Source organism: Phragmites australis, chromosome 11, assembly GCF_958298935.1.
Source record: "Phragmites australis chromosome 11, lpPhrAust1.1, whole genome shotgun sequence".
NCBI lineage: Eukaryota > Viridiplantae > Streptophyta > Magnoliopsida > Poales > Poaceae > Phragmites > Phragmites australis.
In genome coordinates this window covers 32,659,426-32,676,830 of record NC_084931.1, presented here as the reverse complement: position 1 = coordinate 32,676,830, position 17,405 = coordinate 32,659,426, and the positions used below count along the sequence as shown (strand labels likewise).

General features: G+C 43.7%; 3 protein-coding genes and 1 pseudogene across 3 annotated transcripts; all 4 read right to left on the bottom strand.

Moving 5' to 3' along the window:
• Positions 1-198: 198 nt before the first annotated feature.
• On the bottom strand, positions 199-3,602 carry LOC133885587 (urease accessory protein G). Its single transcript, XM_062325312.1, has 7 exons — positions 3,423-3,602; positions 3,132-3,332; positions 2,384-2,444; positions 1,487-1,688; positions 931-1,052; positions 727-831; positions 199-553 (listed from the first exon to the last, which is right to left on the bottom strand). Exons 1-7 carry the CDS (start codon positions 3,485-3,487, stop codon positions 470-472), a joined length of 840 nt encoding a protein of 279 aa, XP_062181296.1. The 5' UTR covers positions 3,488-3,602; the 3' UTR covers positions 199-469.
• Positions 3,603-4,910: 1,308 nt separating this feature from the next.
• Positions 4,911-7,036, bottom strand: LOC133885139 (cytochrome b561 domain-containing protein At2g30890-like). Its single transcript, XM_062324793.1, has 4 exons — positions 6,178-7,036; positions 5,849-6,010; positions 5,603-5,751; positions 4,911-5,495 (listed from the first exon to the last, which is right to left on the bottom strand). Exons 1-4 carry the CDS (start codon positions 6,313-6,315, stop codon positions 5,195-5,197), a joined length of 750 nt encoding a protein of 249 aa, XP_062180777.1. The 5' UTR covers positions 6,316-7,036; the 3' UTR covers positions 4,911-5,194.
• Positions 7,037-11,208: 4,172 nt separating this feature from the next.
• Positions 11,209-13,638, bottom strand: LOC133885162 (large ribosomal subunit protein eL20-like). The gene is made up of 4 exons (XM_062324828.1): positions 13,490-13,638; positions 13,258-13,373; positions 13,098-13,161; positions 11,209-11,735 (listed from the first exon to the last, which is right to left on the bottom strand). Exons 1-4 carry the CDS (start codon positions 13,502-13,504, stop codon positions 11,394-11,396), a joined length of 537 nt encoding a protein of 178 aa, XP_062180812.1. The 5' UTR covers positions 13,505-13,638; the 3' UTR covers positions 11,209-11,393.
• Positions 13,639-13,773: 135 nt separating this feature from the next.
• On the bottom strand, positions 13,774-16,492 carry LOC133884179 (large ribosomal subunit protein eL20z-like; annotated as a pseudogene).
• Between the last annotated feature and the right edge of the window lie 913 nt (positions 16,493-17,405).

Below are 17,405 nucleotides of genomic sequence, written 5' to 3'. Positions count from 1 at the left end.
CGCCGCCGCGATAGGATGGCCGGATGGGCGTGCTTCCTCGTAAATAAAAAATAGCCATCCTCTTTTTCCACAGTTCTGAAGAATCTTCACCTGGCTGTAACTGAAGCACACTTGCAACCTCTGAAATGTCATGCCCTGATGCCCTTGGTCTCATTTGGAGTCGCAAACTCGTACTCGAGAACAGTGACAACTTCAGAGTTCTAACAAGGTATCCTCATCAGCAGAAAATGAAATTTTTGGAGCACAGGCATTCACATCATTGTCCACCCCTCGCCCAGATTTGAGGGAGTAGGCGAGCTTTTCCTTATTTTCCAAGAAGAAATAGCTTTCAAGACTAGCAAGTCTATAGTACAATAATACACCTTTCGGCAACACCAAATGATGCACAATTTATTTAAAACCCAACACATGATTTATGCAAGTCGAGTTCATCAGCTTTGCAACCAAGATACAGCAAAACCATGCGATCTCACCGGCGCTTATTGCCAGTCGCGATTTCCCATGCTTGCAGTATATGATTCACGATTTCCTCCACGCCTACTCCATGTTTCACCTGCAAACCGTGCAATATAAAGAAATCTTTATCCATGGTTTCAACAACAGTAGGTTCAAGGTTTGGTCTCTGGTTTAAAAATGAAGGTGACTCAATATATAGGGATGTCCCTTGCTATTTGCATGGATTCATGAGAAGATAAAATTAAACATGTGGATGTTTTGATCCTCAACCTGCGCAAACACGAAAGGCCCTCCTTCACGCATGCGAAGCGCATCCCGTTCCATTACAGCCAGGTCAGCTCCAACAGCTGGTGCAAGGTCTGTCTTATTTATCACCTGAGATCAGAGTTATCAAAGTTGATGAAAAATGCTATATAACCAGTGTGTCAAAAGAAGTTCACACTGTCATTGGATGAACTGGAAAATATCACGCACCAAAAGATCAGCTTGGGTTATACCAGGACCACCTTTTCTTGGTATCTTGTCCCCACCAGAGACATCAATGATGTAGATTATGTAGTCTGCTAATTCTCTGCTGAAGTTAGCAGCTAAGTTATCTGCATAAGAAATGTACAAATTGCCTTCTTTAATGCTTGATTACGGAGTTGCTGAAAAAGGGGGTGGGGGGGGGGGGGGGATGGGGACACAAGGATACTACCCAGGACTCGGGATACCCATTATTATTCAGAAGCAGAGGATGGTTGAGATGTTCAGGACACATGAGATATTCAACTAACATAATGCACCAAAAAACAGCAGAATATACTTGGAAGGTTTTCTTTTCTTATTTCTTTGTCAGGCTTGAAAGAAGCATTCTCCGTATTCCCTATTATATTAGAACAAGTTCACATGATTACATTTTCCAAACATTATACAGGTAGGAGCTATTTCTCCCAAATCGCACCTAGATGGATGGGTTGGTTTACACAGCTATACATTACGAGAGAAATATCTGACTGTTTCCGTTGTTTGGGTTCAGTATAGAAAATACCTCCTCCAGATTCACAGAGTAGCAAATCAGCTCTATACAAGTTCGATAGCTCCTCCAGAGGACCAAGGTTTATGCTGATGTCCTCGCGTATAGCTGCATGAGGGCAGCCTCCAGTTTCCACTGCGCGTATGCGTTCTTCTGGAAGTGCTCCATGCTTGATTAAGAATTCCCCATCCTCTTTTGTGAAAATATCATTAGTGACCTGAATGTGGGAAAGTGTTGAAGTATAAGTAAATTGTCCACCTTTCCCCCATCAGCTTAGTCTTTTGGGTAAACTGTTTGGTTCATGTAACTCAATATGGTATCAGGATCAAAGGTCTCGAGTTCGAGTCCTGGTTGACGCAATTAAACAAAAAAATTGCAGCCGACTCCTATTTCCACATCTGAGGCATGAGAGAGCCTCCATGTGGGGGGAATGTTAAAGTATAAGTGAATTGTTCACCTTTCCTCCATCAGCTTAGGCTTTTGGGTGAACTGTTTGGTGCAGCAGCTCAATAGGACGAGCAAATAAAAGAGAAAAAAGTGTATGATTCAAGCTCAATAGTAGATATTCTTCTATGTTTCGGAAATATTGCAAGGTACAGCAAGTTTTTTTCTTTTTACTATGTAAGTGCAATGCAGAATCATTTATTGAGACATGCAAATAAGTTTTGCTTTAAGTTGAATTTGCAGAAAACCGATTAATTAGACTTCTTTTTTACAAGTGAGAACATTACATTCCAGATCAGAAGCAGGCCAAAAGTTAAGCTCTAGATGATCGATTGAATGTCCAGAAATGGTACGACAGTGCATGCAAAAAAGGATGATGGCCAAAGATGTGGCATTGGATCTTTAGTCTGGCCAAGAAAAGTCGATAACTTCTGTAAAAGAATAAGAAGTCAGAATCATGCCACATACCGCCGCAAGACTATACTTCTCACGTAGGAATCTACATAGTGCTAGCATCAGAGCAGTTTTCCTGAATAAGGTAAAACAGTTAGGAAAGTGTTAGAAACAGTATTACGGTTATGTTGCTCATATGCAATAATTGGTTATCAGCAGGACAAGGGCTATTCTGCCAACAAGAAGAATGCACACAAATAGATTGTTCCTAGTTAATTGGATCAACTCACCACTCTAAATGTTAGGATGGTGTTTCAGGAACAGAATTCTAAAAGCATGAACATAATATGTATAGGAAAGGATGCATCTTTGTTGGCGAAAAATAAAAATCAGCGAAGATCCTAAATCTGTGAATATGACCAGTAAGCACACCAAGAACCACGATGAACCAATCTTCTTGGCTCAAGGCCATACCTCCACTACAGTATTTAAGTTACAGCACCTAAACTCTTGAAGAATATACTATATATTCACATCAATTAAAAGAAAGCCCCTTTATTGACAAAGGTCCCCAAGACGATCAAATCTCTCCACCCAGACCAACCTTAAGCTGCAATTTGCACCAGTGCTAGGCGGGAATGCCTATATTAAGGACGAATGTAAAGGAGACGCCTTTGTCTCCGTCCATCACAACTCACAGCCTTCACCAATAAGCGCACCAAAATTCCCAAGATGGGGAGAAAGCTAATGCAGTAGACTATTAGCCTACTATACTAGCAACCGGAAGGTGTAATTGCAAGTACTAGGAAACAGCCGAGCGCACCCGGTGCCCACGGGGCCGCCGATGCCGACGGTGAAGGCGCGGTCGGCGAAGGTGCGCGAGGCGAGCGGCGGCGCGCGCTTGGTGAAGTCGCCGGGGGAGTAGATGGGCTCGTGGGAGTGCGGCGCGAGGCCGTCGTGGGAGTGCCACACGCGCCCGTCCGCCCCGACCCATGAGCCCCCCGCTGCGTGGCCGCCGCCGTCCCTGAAAGCGCAGAGCCAAGCAGGCATTGAGTCAATTCAGATGTACAAACAGCGAGGACGAAGGCGGCAAGGGGAGGGCACACGCGCGCACCCGTGGGAGTGGTGGTGGTGGTGGTGCTCGTCGTGGCCGTCGTGGTGGTGGTCGTGAGACGCCATGATTGGAACCTCGAGGTGGACTTGGGAGGCTGGAGGTTTTGGAGGAGGCGGCGGATAAGTTTTGTGGAATACTTTTGTGACCAACTTGATACTCACTGACCTTGGGAATCTTTCTCTTCTTTCATTCTGTTTTTTTTTTTCGAATCGCTGACCTTGGGAATATTCAATATACTATGCTGCACAATTTGGTATAGTATATTTTCTAGGGAAAATACTTGGTGGAAACAAGCAAATGGGATGCAAATACACGAGTTGAACATTTAAATACAGGTCCATTTGATTTGGCCATTTAAATAAAAAATATTTAATTTTTTTTTACTCTATCAGAATGATAATTCCTTGTTGAAGATGATAAATAGATCATTAGATAATATGATAGAAAAAATCAAATACACCCTTTGAATAGACCGCTATCTCCCAATCGTACATGAGTTGAACTGTAAGCTCGATGTTCTCTAGTGGTTCCTGCGTTTTGAAATGTGTCAACTGTAAGCTCGTCTAATGACCAGACCAGAATTAGTAGATTTTTGCAACCCGTGAAGGAGAAATTAGCACTTCTGCAAAGCTATCTCCAAGGAAAACGTGTCGTTCGCTCGTAGGATAGATCCTCGACCCAAGATGCGCGAATCCGTTTTGATTTGGGCCAGAGTGATGCTTAGAAAATCCGGTCCATCGGCATCCAAGTATGGGCCGCATGGAGTACTCGCACTGATGGCCTGGGCCGTTCGCGCAGCGGTCCGACGGGAGCGTGTGCCGGTGTGCGTTGGAAATTTCTCTTTTATTCCTCATTGTACAATTAATTTTTTTAGCTGAAAATTTTCTGAGATTTAGATGATAGCATCCTCTGCACTATAATTTTTTTAAGAATTTTTATTACTATTTACATAGTGTTTTGAATTTTAAGAGCAATATAATGCTGTATTTTTATTTTTTTTAACCTATCACCCATTGGAATTTTGAGACGTCTATAGTTGCAATCTTTTCATAAAATTGCTACATTTGAAAAATTAAAATATTAGAAAAATGAGGAATGGAGCACACAAGGTACGCGACGCAACGCCTGCTTCTGGCCGCCGAATCCAAACCACGCGGGTGCACGGGCCCTGATTTTTGTGGCCTATGGATTCCCAGCTGCCGTTCTCGCCGCAGCCGTCGTCCACCGCTGGGTTATGGAACGCGCGGCGCTGCGGTTCGCCGCTTGGCCCTCGCGCTCTGCCCCCTCGGCGGTGGACGGCCGCGGGCGTCTGCATCGACAATACGCTCATGTTGGACACAGTTCGATCCAGATTTCCTGGTGACGAGCCATTCGCACTTAACACTACGGTCTGCCGAGTCTATAAATCAGAGCAGTCCCATCTGTTTATTTTTTATTTATTTTTTGCAATGAATAATGACCGCGATCACACAAGATTAGCATATCTCGTTCTGAGACCTCTAAGCCCAACAATCGCGTGTCACCCCGGAGAAATGCAAATGCCTGCATCTATATCTATCTATCTATCTAGTCTAGAATCCGTCAGAGTTAACACCACGACTACACGAGAAACCCAAACGCGAGGCATGGCCGCGACAAGACTTATTCTTCATTTCAAGCGCATCACCTGTACAAAATGCAATTTTTTTCCAAGACGGCTTTCTCGGTGTATATGTTGCATCGGCTGGATCGTCGGCTAAGCTAGCAATTCGGGGTTCTATCTCCAAAGCTCGCTAAGGCACCACGACGATCTCCTTGTGATCGTTCGCTGGGTACATGGATCCTTCACTCTGCTCGTCGACGAGGGCAGCCTCTTCCTGCCGCACCACGTAGTTCCATCGGTCCTGGAAGAGGTACACGAACGCCATGGCCGCGACCTCGACGGTGAGGAGCACGGTCCACAGCCTCGCGCTCCTGCCGGTCCGCTCCTGGTACGTGTGCAGGCCGATGTAGACGTTGGCGACGCCCACCACGCAGATCGAGATGCCGAGGAGCCAGTGGGTCAGGTACCACGCGCTCCGCATCTTCACGCCTCTGAAGAAATCAACACAGCATGTTCGTTCAGGCATCGTCGGCTTGCTTGGTCACAAGAAGTATGGAAAGAAGGTGCAAGATTCAGACACGAGCTCTGCTCGATCTACCTGTCAGGCCGCAAGAAGCCGATGAGCGGCTGGAGCCATATGAAGCCGTACAGCGCTAATCCGATCCTCTGGTGAGTGTTGTTGAATGCGTTCTCGAAGTTGCTTATCGACAGGACTGCCCCGGCAGTGGCAAGAACAACGGCGACAATCTGTGAGGCCCAGTGCACCACGTAATTTGCATCTGAATATCTGATGGTTCTGTGAGAAACCGAGTGATTGCAAGAAGTGGGAGTTCATGCCACAGACCTGTGAAGCGACATGGCAGTAGAAGAGAACCTTGATGCTTTTGGCGCTTCTGACATTGCTCGAGACTCTGATTAGCAGCACTCCTATCGGCATCAGGAAGCCAACTGAAGACCAGAGCAGGAAGGCATGGAGCTTGAGTTGCATTGACAGTTTGGGTGTGAGCTGCAAGATCAGTTCAACTGTAGCAGTCAGTAATACATCTTCTACTGTCAGATATTCAGATTCTAGTAAAGATGAATAGAATTCATCTCAAACAAACAAACAAAAGATAGATAGAATTCAGGAAAAAATTGCTAAAAATGTTCGGGAGTAGAGGACATGAAACTTACCTCTAAAGGCTGAGCGATCTTGTAGCTTTGCTCTGAATTATCCGAGCTGTTTGAATCGCCCTGGCTTGGGGTTAGAAGCAAAAGAATCACACAACATGAAAATGTAGGGAGCAGTCTTTTTCTTCTGAACAGTACCATTGATGCTTGAATTTAGTCTCTCATTAGCAGAAACAAACACCAAAAAACGGCAACGAACTGATCAAAGCTCCTGAACAGCTCCCCAAGAAAAAAACAACAAAAGCAAAGATGATGTGCCTGTGCTAACAATGACAGAATAAGGACATGCAGGCTCTCACAATCTCTCTCTCACTATCACCTCATGCTACTACGCAAGTCATTCCTTTCTTCCAAGGCCTTCCCGGCCTTAAGTACAGGCATTAGAAGAACAAGAGCAGAAGAAGCTTATCTGCACTAAAGAATGAACAAAAAGAGCGGCAGAAAGCCAGAAACCAACGCCTTCTTCCAATTCTCTGCGCAATGCGGAGGTGTTCCAGAGGGATGAGTGGATGGCTTGTAGATGAATGAAAGAATCTGCCAAGCAAGTTAAGGAATTGTAAGATTTGGTCGGTCTTGGGGCATAACTTGAGAGGGATGCCCTGTGAATGATTTGGATATAAGCAGCTGCTGCTTTTGCTGTAATATAGTATGGTGGACTTTTGTGCTGTTGGGGAATGGAATGTCATCAGAGATGGGTGCTCTTTAGTTCATTTGGCTATGCTTTGACAGCTCTGTGGTATGATGGTATAAAGGATGGCTTTTGTGGTGGTGCTGCCGGAAGCACCAAGATATTGTTGGCTGCTCCAGTATCAGCATCCAGGAAATTTTTTAAAAGCAGGTCTGAAAGGAGGGCATCCTCAACTGTTCAAATGTGTATGCGAGGGGTCTAGGTCCAGTGGCTAACAAACCTTCTAGACCAGCACACACAGGCAGCAAAGCTATCTGCTTTGCGTCACATTGCTTTTTTTCAGATACGCCAATGACATTACTTCCTAACTACATTGATATACATGTCTACAGAAACTAAACAAAAGAATATCGTTAAAAAAACTAAACAAAAGAAAAATGTGTAGCTCTGCGTGAATGAAATGAAGCCTGAATTCTGACAAAAACATGAACCAGCAAGGATATTTGTAGGATTTCGTCAGAAACATCTAGAAATTTATCATAATGGAGATATCAAATGCATTGTAGGATTTGATCACCAATAAACGGAGACTATTATATTGTGATTACAGTAGTGCCGCTCCTAATCTGCTCATATAAGCTCAGAGCCACAGGTGCAACATTTTCTTTAGCCCGCGATGTTTTCTTTTTTTTGAGGATATTTTAGTTCTCCATGTCGTCATAACAAAAAACCCGGGATCTGAATCTGCTCAGTGGATCAGTTGAGATCGCTTAAACAGCGGGCTAAATGCAATGCAAAAGCAAAACACGATCACCTTAGACCTTGACGGGAGCTAGTTTACTCCCGGTCTCCCGCCAACTCCATGCCTGCATGCTTGATGCCAACCTTTGTGCATGGCAATTGTGCAAGATGCCTCCTAGTCCTGTATGTCTGATCAGGAGTAGCCATCACTTCATTTTTTTTTCCTTTCTTTTTTTTTTTTTCCTTTTGATAGTGAAGTGGCCATCACTTTAGCTCATGTGATTTTCGCGGGAAAAGAAGATCGAGTGGGCAAACGGGAGTGGACAGGCTGACCAAGCCGAAGGATTTGCATGGCGTCGGACGATGGATCCATAGCTGAAAGCTCTCGTAGTAGTTGCTAATGGGAGGATCTGTTAACGAGTCCCTGTCAATCGCAGACAGGGATGGTCCTGCTCTGGTCAAGAGAATTTCGCTGTACACAAGCGGAACGTGACGAGTTTACCTAGCATAATCAGGACCCTATGTCTCGTTTTGTTCATTTGCTATTGGCTTGTCCAGGATTAGGGGTTTCTCCTTGTAGAACTACACACTTGTCCTGTGATATGCTGGATACGTTATTGATGAGGTAATGAGGTCCATATATTTAAATATATACAGGCATATGTTTGGTTCCCGAGATAACTGAAGCACTAAGATTGTATGAACAATAAGCAGAAATGCAGTCTTATTGTAATGGCTAAACGAACAGCTCAACCTTCTTTTTTAATATGTTTGTTTGGGCTTCTGGTTTTATCTTTTAATTGAAAAATTGTTTTGGCCTTTTTTAAAAGTTACTTTTGGATTTTTAGCTGTTGGTTTTTAAATAAATTTTTAATTTCTCGGTACAACAAAAACCAGAAAAGTTACAAGAAGCTTCTATTTCATTTCCTAAAAATAGACATTTAGCTTCTCTAAAACTACTTTTTAGCAACTCGTAGTCTTTTTTCTCAAAGCAGCGACGATGCGTTGCCAATGGGGAAAGCAGGCCGGGAAGAGTCCAACAAGTATACCGATAGAGAGATCATGCTGCATATATCCACACTCGCATATATGGTCACATGCAGGACCAACCATGGTTCGGAGACACAGGAAAAATAAATTCAGAAAAGACGCATGCATATGTGTCAATGGATGCGTTGTTTCTGCAAGTGCACTCATTGGGTCGTGGCCCAGCACTCACTTGAGTCCACACTAATCAAGTGAAAGAAAAAGTGAAAATTGGGCAGCCTTGGAATTTCCATGCCGTGTGCCACTACTATCTGCTTCCTGAAATTTCGCCGAAGTTTCACAAATTTGGAAGCGAAACGGATTATTTAATTTCAATTTTTTTCACTGACATTTAGGATCTACAGAACAGAGAACGAAAAATGACCGAAATTTTAGCAAAAAAATTGTAAAATGAAATTGAATTCCCTGATACTGAAACCTGCTGCTACTTCACTACAGAGTATGGACCAATCTCCCCATCAGTATACTACTGCCCCCTTTTACTTTGCAGGAGTAGTTTGTACAGGAGAAGTTGACGTATCGTTATTTCAACGTTTGGACAAAATGATCGTTTTCACTGCAGGAAAACCACGCCTGTCTCCTCCTTTTGGATGCTAAAGGTATAGAGTTTTGATGAGTTACGGCCTACACAGCGCGTTCATCTCGCCTTACAAATTCCTTTAACCATTCCACTCCTACTGCAGCGTGACTACAGGGTACAGGCTACAAGAAAAGCCCCTGGAAACACCTGACTCGAGCATACCGTCTCTCTACGGCCTCTTCAGAATTCAGATGCTAACAGCTACGTGCTATCTTAGGCTGCAAGTTCGTCACGGGGTCATGCAAAATGCAGCCGTCTGATTACCTGAAGCGTAATGATGAAAAGCGCTGTGATCTCCTTTTCCAACTACCACTATTCGCCAATTGTCAACTCGTAAAAAGCACCGGATTGATAGCCAATTATCCGCAAAGCCAAAGCCAGCGATGATGGATCACTCGGATCTGCTTTGCAAGCAGCCTGAAACCAAACCATGGACGTGTGCCATCAGTGCACCCTGATTAGCCGATTCGCTTTCGGGTGGTTACTGGTTAGGCTATGCCATGCCCTGACGTAGCTAGCAGCAGCTAGTGCGCTGTGCTGCCATGCACATCTGCCGCTGATGTCGCGTTGATGGGATGCAGACGTTTTTCACGTCCGGATGCGCATCATTTCAGCAGTAGCTCAATTGTGCTGCTCTGCCGCAAGAAGCTGCATCAAGCCTACCTAGCGCCTACCGCCATAGATCGTCTTCGTTTGAATCATAAGACCACCACCAAAAGGTTTCTGTCACGGTACTAGTTCCCTTTGCAATGGAAAAGACACCGTGAAGGAACGAAACTGGTGCTCTAACTCTTCCCGTAGGGGCCTGTGCGGGATGAGAGAGAGGTTTCTAAAGGTGCAGAACTCTCTCCTACCCCTTCGCAGATACGACGAGCGGAGTGTAGGCTCATGTGCTCGGGTAGAAGAGGCGGAAGTTAGGGGTGGCAACGATCGGGTCGAGCAGAGCGCCAAGCCCCCTCCTCGCCGTCCTCTCTAGCCATCAGCTACCTGAGATCCACGACGAGTCGTGCAGTACCTCATCCTCGACCCCTCCCTCGAGTCGAGCGACCCATAGCCACAGTGTAGGATTGCACCTTGAGCTACATCACCTTGATGTCGACCTCCATCGCCACAGGCCATCTCCACCCAATCTAGAGCCACGGTGAGCTCTGCCGTGCTTCAATGAAGCTCTCCAACCTCTCCTCTCCCTACTTCCCCCACCTCAGTGTGCCACCGCTACCGTCACAGATCTCCACTGCTGCCATCGTCATCTGCGAGCTAGCTTGTTGGCGTGCATGTCGCCGCCGACCACCCAAACAGATTCAACTCGTCGCAGTGATCCCGTTGGTACCCTTCCCCGCTCGAGCCCCACTACGCGCTCAATGCCGACAAGTCGGTTAAAGGCTGGTCAACCTCCCCCTATAAGATTTTGATCGAGGTCCAATTTTGACCCGGTCAAGTAGATATCTAGACCCACATGCATGTGTTGGGTTAGATGATGCTGTGTACCGAAAAGAATATTAGAAGTTATATGAAAATAATATAATATTAGAAGTTGTTGAGTGAGGGAATGAGGAAATAAATGTTGTGATAATTCAGGACCTCAAAGGAAAAGAGAATCTCACCTTAGGGTAATTTGGGCTAGGAAGGAAACTGGTTAGGATAATCTTCAATCATATCCTCTTTATTTTGTTTTATTTATTATTACCCATACCTTTTATTTTCCCTAATCACTAACTGCTTCGTTTAAATGGATTCGTAAAAATAAATGAAGGAAAGTCCCAAAATAGAATAAATGAGAGGAGAATCCTTCGTGAAAAGAAAACGGTTGAAACATAAAAAAAAAAAAGCAAAAATCTCTTCACAAAGGGAAAGAAACCCGCCAAGAAAACCCGCCAAGAAATGGTCTAACGCTAGGAAAAATAACTAACAGAGTGCGTATCTTTCCCATGACAACACAAATGGACCACTTCTTAAATCGCAACCAAGTTGTATCACACAACAGAGCACATTCAGCAGAGAAACACAAGAAACAACACTGCGAACAGGTGAGACATAATGATGTAATGAGGAGTCTGCTTGTAACTAATTCGAGGAAAGTCGAGAGTTTGCATAGCATCATTTGAAATGGTAACTGGAAACATCGAAGTGCTCGATCCGCAGGGCATCAAAACTTCCACAGACACAATCTTTCAACTCTTGCGCGCTAAGACACAACATGGGTAGCATCCTGCCGCTGACCTATCACATGAACAAGTTCGGCCTGGACGCCTTGAAGGTGGTCTTGAGCTTCCTGGTTGGTGGCCTCACCTTGCGGTACACGAGTGGGAACTTGATCTTCGAGTTGTGGAACTGCTTGGTGTTGTCCCTCTTGCAGAGCTTGAAGTGGACTGTCGCGGTCTTGATGATCTGGATGCAGGGGGACCTCACACGGTGACGGGAAGCCATCTCAGTGTACATCTGCTCCACAGCACCGTTCAGAGTGGTGTCACGGTATTCCTTGTACATGTTGTGGTAACCTGTCCTGCTCTGATAGCGCAGCCAGATGCCATAGTTCTTGATTGTGGTAGGGTTGCGCTCAAAGATCTGAGAAAAATTAAGCACGTTTAGAAGCAGAATGACAGAGAAAACAGCAATTTTAAGTATTAAGAGAAAACCAGTGCTAGATGGGGGAGAAGGTGTATAACATGAAGGGATGACAATAAACATTCAAAATTTCTGTAAGGCAAGATCAGTCAGTTTTCCCATGGTTTTTGAGGCACCAAGCACCATGGGACTCTGGGGTTCAAGCCCATCCTTATCCAACTTTATTATGACTAAGACTACCTAGGGCTAGTCAAAATGCCACCAAGGAAACCCACTCAACTACTAACGAAATTACTAAATAGTTAAGTGTCACTCAGTCAACAGCCAAATATCGATTCACCATGTCATAACTGTGTCACCCAATATGATGCCAGAGTACCACATGTTATGACAAAGTCTGATCAACAGGGTTCATAAACTAACGAGCAAGCTAGGGCAACATATGTTGCAACAGGATGGCATGTCTTACATCGGACACTGACATAGCTCTAACAGGCTTTTGACATGCATTAGAGAATTGGAAGCTCTACATGATTTAAGCACTCTAATTTTGTCATTGCCAATTTTACTCGAACTCGAGTTTGGGTAATTACTTCAACGTTTCGAACACAAATCATAGAGTACGGGCTAAAGTCTGCTGAAAATTGGAATACATGTACTCCCTTCGTTTGCATTTACTTGTCAATATTTTCATTGACTGATCAAGCTTTGACGAAGATTAACTTATAAAATATCTAATTATGTAGCATAAAAGTGGTATAGTTAGATTTGTAATCAAAGTACTTTGCTAATATCGGATATTAAAAGGTAATAGTCAAAGCTAAAACGGAAAAGAAAACTAGGTAGTATATGATATCACAACTTCTGCAAAAATGGATCCATTGGTACATGTGTCTCAAATGACCAGTTGACCAGAGTACCAATTCATGCAGAACAGCAGCCGCCCATTGCTCAAGCAATTCAAAAGGAAAACTAAAGGCCACACAATTGACAGATTCGGCAAATCAATACATAGAATCCCAAAAAAATCCAAGATATCCTATATATTGAAAAAATAATCATCTTTACAATCTCTTGCTTTTATGCTCTAATAGACAGCATATACGTACAAATCACTACTCACTAGTATTAAGCAAGGCAAACATACACCGTTCATCTATTGCATTTAGCCATTCAGTAATGATCGAGGTAGCGAGGCACATCATGACTTATCAAGCCAGGAAGGCCACCGACTTTACGACAAAAAATCAGCAACGGCAACACACCAACACCACCTATCCGGCATAATGTCATTACTAAACCATTCGATTCCACCAAATGGACTTATAGCAGCATTCCTGGTAATAAGTAAAAGGGTCGTACCTCGTTGAAGGCGAGCACTTGGCCATTGCTCTTCTTCACCTTCTTCAGCTTCCTCAGGAAGTACCTGGGCGAAAACAAGCCACAAGCCATCGTCAGAAAACACACACCAAAGCAAAAATCGGAGAATCATCGCATCGGCACGACGGTGCACGGCACTGACCAGAACTTGGACTTGGCGCGGACCTCGTTAGTAGCCCAGAGCTTCATGCGGTAGATCTTGGGGTGCTCATCGCCGGGGGTCGGCAGCGCGCGACCCACCACCTGGTACTGATGGAACTGCGCGCTCGAAACAAATCACACGAAAGCGAGGGAGATCAGACATAGCGGGAAGAACAAGGACGCCGTGGATCAAGAGGCGGCGGAGAAGACGGCGGCACCGAAGAGAACCTTACCCTGTGGGCGACCATTTCGGCTACCTCGCGGGGCCGGAGGCGTCGCAGAGGAAACCTAAACCTAAGAAGGGAGATGGCGGCTGACCGAGGGCGGAGGCGTTGGCGGAGGAGTATTTATATGTTGGGGCTCGAAACCCTAATGGGCTATGGATTATGGGCTTGACTAATTTGTTCGATCCGTTGGTGTGTGTTAGGCCTATAAAGTATTGGGCCTTTTCTGGCGTTTGGGGTGGTCACATCGTTCGAAAAAGAGTTTTTTTATTTTAAAATTTTAAAATTTTAAATTTAGCAATTTTAGACGCTTGTTTTCAAATGGGAGACATACACTTATAAGTTTTAATTTTTCGAATGGTGGTCTAAAATTGCTAAATTTTAAAAATAAAAATAAAAAATTCCGAAAAAGGAAGTAAGTTGGGCCCGCATCCAGTTCGGTCTTCTCTCTGGTAAATGGGCCGTGATTTGCCTACTCTTTTCTAGCTTTTCCCCTTCCTTTCTTTACTTTCTGGCCACTTTGATCCTTCTTTTGTTACTGACCAGTGCTGCAGCTGGCAAATGCTTCTTATCAGAAATTTATGTAGAATTTTAAACTTTTATTACAAGGTAGACGAAATGTGGATACGAGAGTACATCGAAGCTGCTCCACTCTTGTAGTCTTATAGTATACATAGATGTACAATACATGACAAGTAATACAGCGGCGAGTGACACTTCATCATTGACAAATCTCGGAGGCAGCTCACCGTATGTGTGTTCCTTTGGTTACCCCAAGGAGGATGGCAGCCGCAGCAATTGCAGCCTGTTTGTGACACATCAAAATTCAAAGCAGGGTCAGCTCCAGTATTCGAAAAAAGGAAGAATTCGTGCAAAATGATACGGCCAGAAAATTACCAGATTCGACGATTTCAGTAGTACTCGAAACTAGCTAATTGTGTACATTTAAACATATTTCTATGTTGAGCAGCCAGTCAATACAACCATACTAGTCTTTGAGCAGATTATAATTTGAAGCTGCATGCAGTACCTGAGTATATTTGACTATTTGAGTATGTTTCTATTTTTAACTTTTTATTTCAGTTAATATAACAAAGACGATCAATCAAACAGTTTGCTTCCATGCAATTTATGATCTCAAAATTCCAAAGTGAAATAACTGAACAGCAGGATTGCATTGCATCAGCAGAAAGGAACTTGCAGCAATTGTGCAAGCAACATATCCTGGTTTCTCTCTGTGGTCATGTACCCGTACACAGATTAGAACAAAAGCTCCAACGTACCATGGAATGGCAGCAAGGAAACAAACCAGCAATAAACCTTTGTGAGGAAGAGAAAGAGATTTTGTTAGTATACGGCATAAATAACAAATGTACAGGGACACTCACAGAAACCAGCCTAAGCCAAGGCCACAACATGGAAGATGCCGCATTCTCACTGGTCTTCCTTCAACAACAGGGCCATAATCTGAGGCACCAGAAACCATATGATCTTATAACACAGATTTCTATTTTCATGCTACGCACACGTTTATTTGTTTTTGCCAGGTAATTCATGCAAACCAGCTCGAGTTACATTTCTTGTATGCTTGTAGACAGGTATAAGGTGACAACAGGAGATAACTCCGAGCATGCATCATCATCAATTTAGACCAGTGAATTCAATTATCTTAGAATCAACTGAATTATGTCTTTGCTGCCCTAAAAATGTTTCCCAGTGCCATTACCACGTTTCAATTGACGATTAAAGTACTGGTCACAAGGTCACAACAACTAGAACAGTAGCAAACTAGCAACACCTTGGAGCTTGTAAATTTGAGTTTAAACATCAGGTACCCCCTTTCCCTTATCATAACTAGCAATCTACCCAAGAACAAAGGTGCTAAGGTTCTGAATCAGTTCACCAATTCTAATCAGATTTTCCCATCGGTGGAGAAAAGGTGAGGACTTGAATTTAGATCATCCACACAACGGATAGGGGCTTTTGTCCCCCCCCCTCCCCCTCCCCCTCCCTTTTTAGGTTATTTTAGGAATGGCTTTTGTCCTTTTGATCACGAAAAGTAGCGTGAGAATCTGCATCAACATGGAGCAACTGATTCCACCATGATAGCATAACTACGTTCTAACCCTCCTGAATATTCTGAATCGCAAAAATTACTCATTTCCCGACCATACCTAAGCTAGGAAGCACGAGCAAAAAAATCTCAGTAGAAACCAGCACAGTGGCGGAGCTTGAGCTCAAATCAAGAGGTGGCCAATTTTAATTTAGCTGTTAGACCTAATATGCACCATATTTACTAAGGGATTGCAATATTGAGGAGGGCATGACCCCTATCGGCCATAACTGAGCTCCACCCCTGGACCAGCATACCTTGCACGGCATGGTACCCCTGGCTGGCCCTGAGCGCAGTACGGCTCCGCGGACGCGTACGGCTGCTGGTGATAGTCGCCGCCGCCGCCGAAGCCGGGACATATAAGATGAGCTAAAACTAAGCATAAATTTTGTTGCTAAAATTTTATCCATGCTTGACAAAAAAAAAATCCATCACTATAATCTCTCAAAGATGACATATAACCTTCAAGTAGGGAGGTTCATCTCCCTTCTGCAAACCAGCCCAAAAACGCATCTAATACGTACCTGAAAACAAACTGCGTAGAAGAAAGAAATATATTTTATCAAAAGCTACCTCATTTCTAGTCAACCAAATGACCTAATATATAGCATTTGACCTAACAAAAATTTATTTCTATAAATTATGATTGATCGCTCCTAATTAAATAGTTAGAGGACTCAAACCGCATGATGTTTAAACAACCCTATACTCGTACTGGTGCGGAGGCTGGCCCTGCAGGTGCAGCGGCGCCGACGGCGGGAGGCCAGAGGAGGAGTAGCCGCCGGCCTTGCCGCCGCAGTCAGCCTCCTCGTGTCCTCCTCCCATGAGTGATCGGTTGGCCGTTGATGGATGCGACGAGCAGTGGCGCGTGCATGTCGCCGCGGGAGACGCGCAGTGGGATCTGGAAGGGGAGTGATGACCTGACGAGGCGAGGCGAGGCCAGGAGGAAAAGTAGTTGCGAGTTGGGTTGGGACCTACCGGCTGGTGGCAGTTGCGGCCGTGAGGCCCAATAGTGTTGGTTTTATAGGCCCAAATTGCGGCCCAGTGGTTGTGGGAGACCGGATTAATGGGCTTAGGTGCGAGATGGATATCGGTTTGTACTCATGGGCTGGGCCGGGCCATGTCCTGCATTTAGAAACTCTTGATGGCTTCGTTTCGAATAAAGAGTTGTTGGGAGCTTTTTCATTTTTATATTTTGTAAATAAAAAAAGGTAAAGATAGGGGTCCATTTGAAAAATTACAAAACTAGACTATTTTTGTCCTTCCAACTGATAACAATTTTAAAGAATCTTTCAATTGCTCTCAAAATTCAATACACTGGTCAAGAAAAATTCTGAAAAAAAATTGGTGTTATAGAGGATACTATGATATCGCTCTTAAAAAAGACAAATATAACAATGAGAAATAAAAAAGATAAATTTTATTGTACATAGTTTTTTTTCATTGTATAGAGTTTGTAAGACTATGTATAATGAAATTTCTCTTTTTTGTTTTTCATTGTACAAGTTATTATTTGAATTGAATTGTTTTGAAAAGCTAAATTATAGCATCCTCTATCCTATTTTTTTTTTCAAAATTTTTCATGACTATTTCTATAGTGTTTTGAATTTTAAGAGCATTAGAATGTTGTATTTTTATTTTTAACCCGCCATGGTAGGCTAGTTTTGTAAAAAAAAATCAAACATATGTCTATTTTGTATTTTTTTTGTTTTCAAAATATAAAAATAAAAAACTCAAGTTGTTGGTCCTCTGAAAAAAGAACTAAAACCACTCAAAAAAGAAGAAATGAAAAATGCGTTCTTGGTCGATCTA

Coding starts and splice junctions, on each gene's coding strand:
- LOC133885139 (XM_062324793.1), bottom strand. CDS start 6,315: ATGGTACTGTTCAGAAGAAAAAGACTGCTCCCTACATTTTCATGTTGT. Junction 6,011..6,177: donor AGATCGCTCAGCCTTTAGAG/GTAAGTTTCATG, acceptor CTGATCTTGCAG/CTCACACCCAAACTGTCAAT. Junction 5,496..5,602: donor GGCTTCTTGCGGCCTGACAG/GTAGATCGAGCA, acceptor TGATTTCTTCAG/AGGCGTGAAGATGCGGAGCG.
- LOC133885587 (XM_062325312.1), bottom strand. CDS start 3,487: ATGGCGTCTCACGACCACCACCACGACGGCCACGACGAGCACCACCAC. Junction 2,445..3,131: donor GGCGGCCCCGTGGGCACCGG/GTGCGCTCGGCT, acceptor TACCTTATTCAG/GAAAACTGCTCTGATGCTAG. Junction 1,053..1,486: donor ACTCTGTGAATCTGGAGGAG/GTATTTTCTATA, acceptor TTTCTTATGCAG/ATAACTTAGCTGCTAACTTC.
- LOC133885162 (XM_062324828.1), bottom strand. Junction 13,162..13,257: donor CGCGCCAAGTCCAAGTTCTG/GTCAGTGCCGTG, acceptor GTTTTCGCCCAG/GTACTTCCTGAGGAAGCTGA. Junction 11,736..13,097: donor AAGTGCTCGCCTTCAACGAG/GTACGACCCTTT, acceptor AATTTTTCTCAG/ATCTTTGAGCGCAACCCTAC.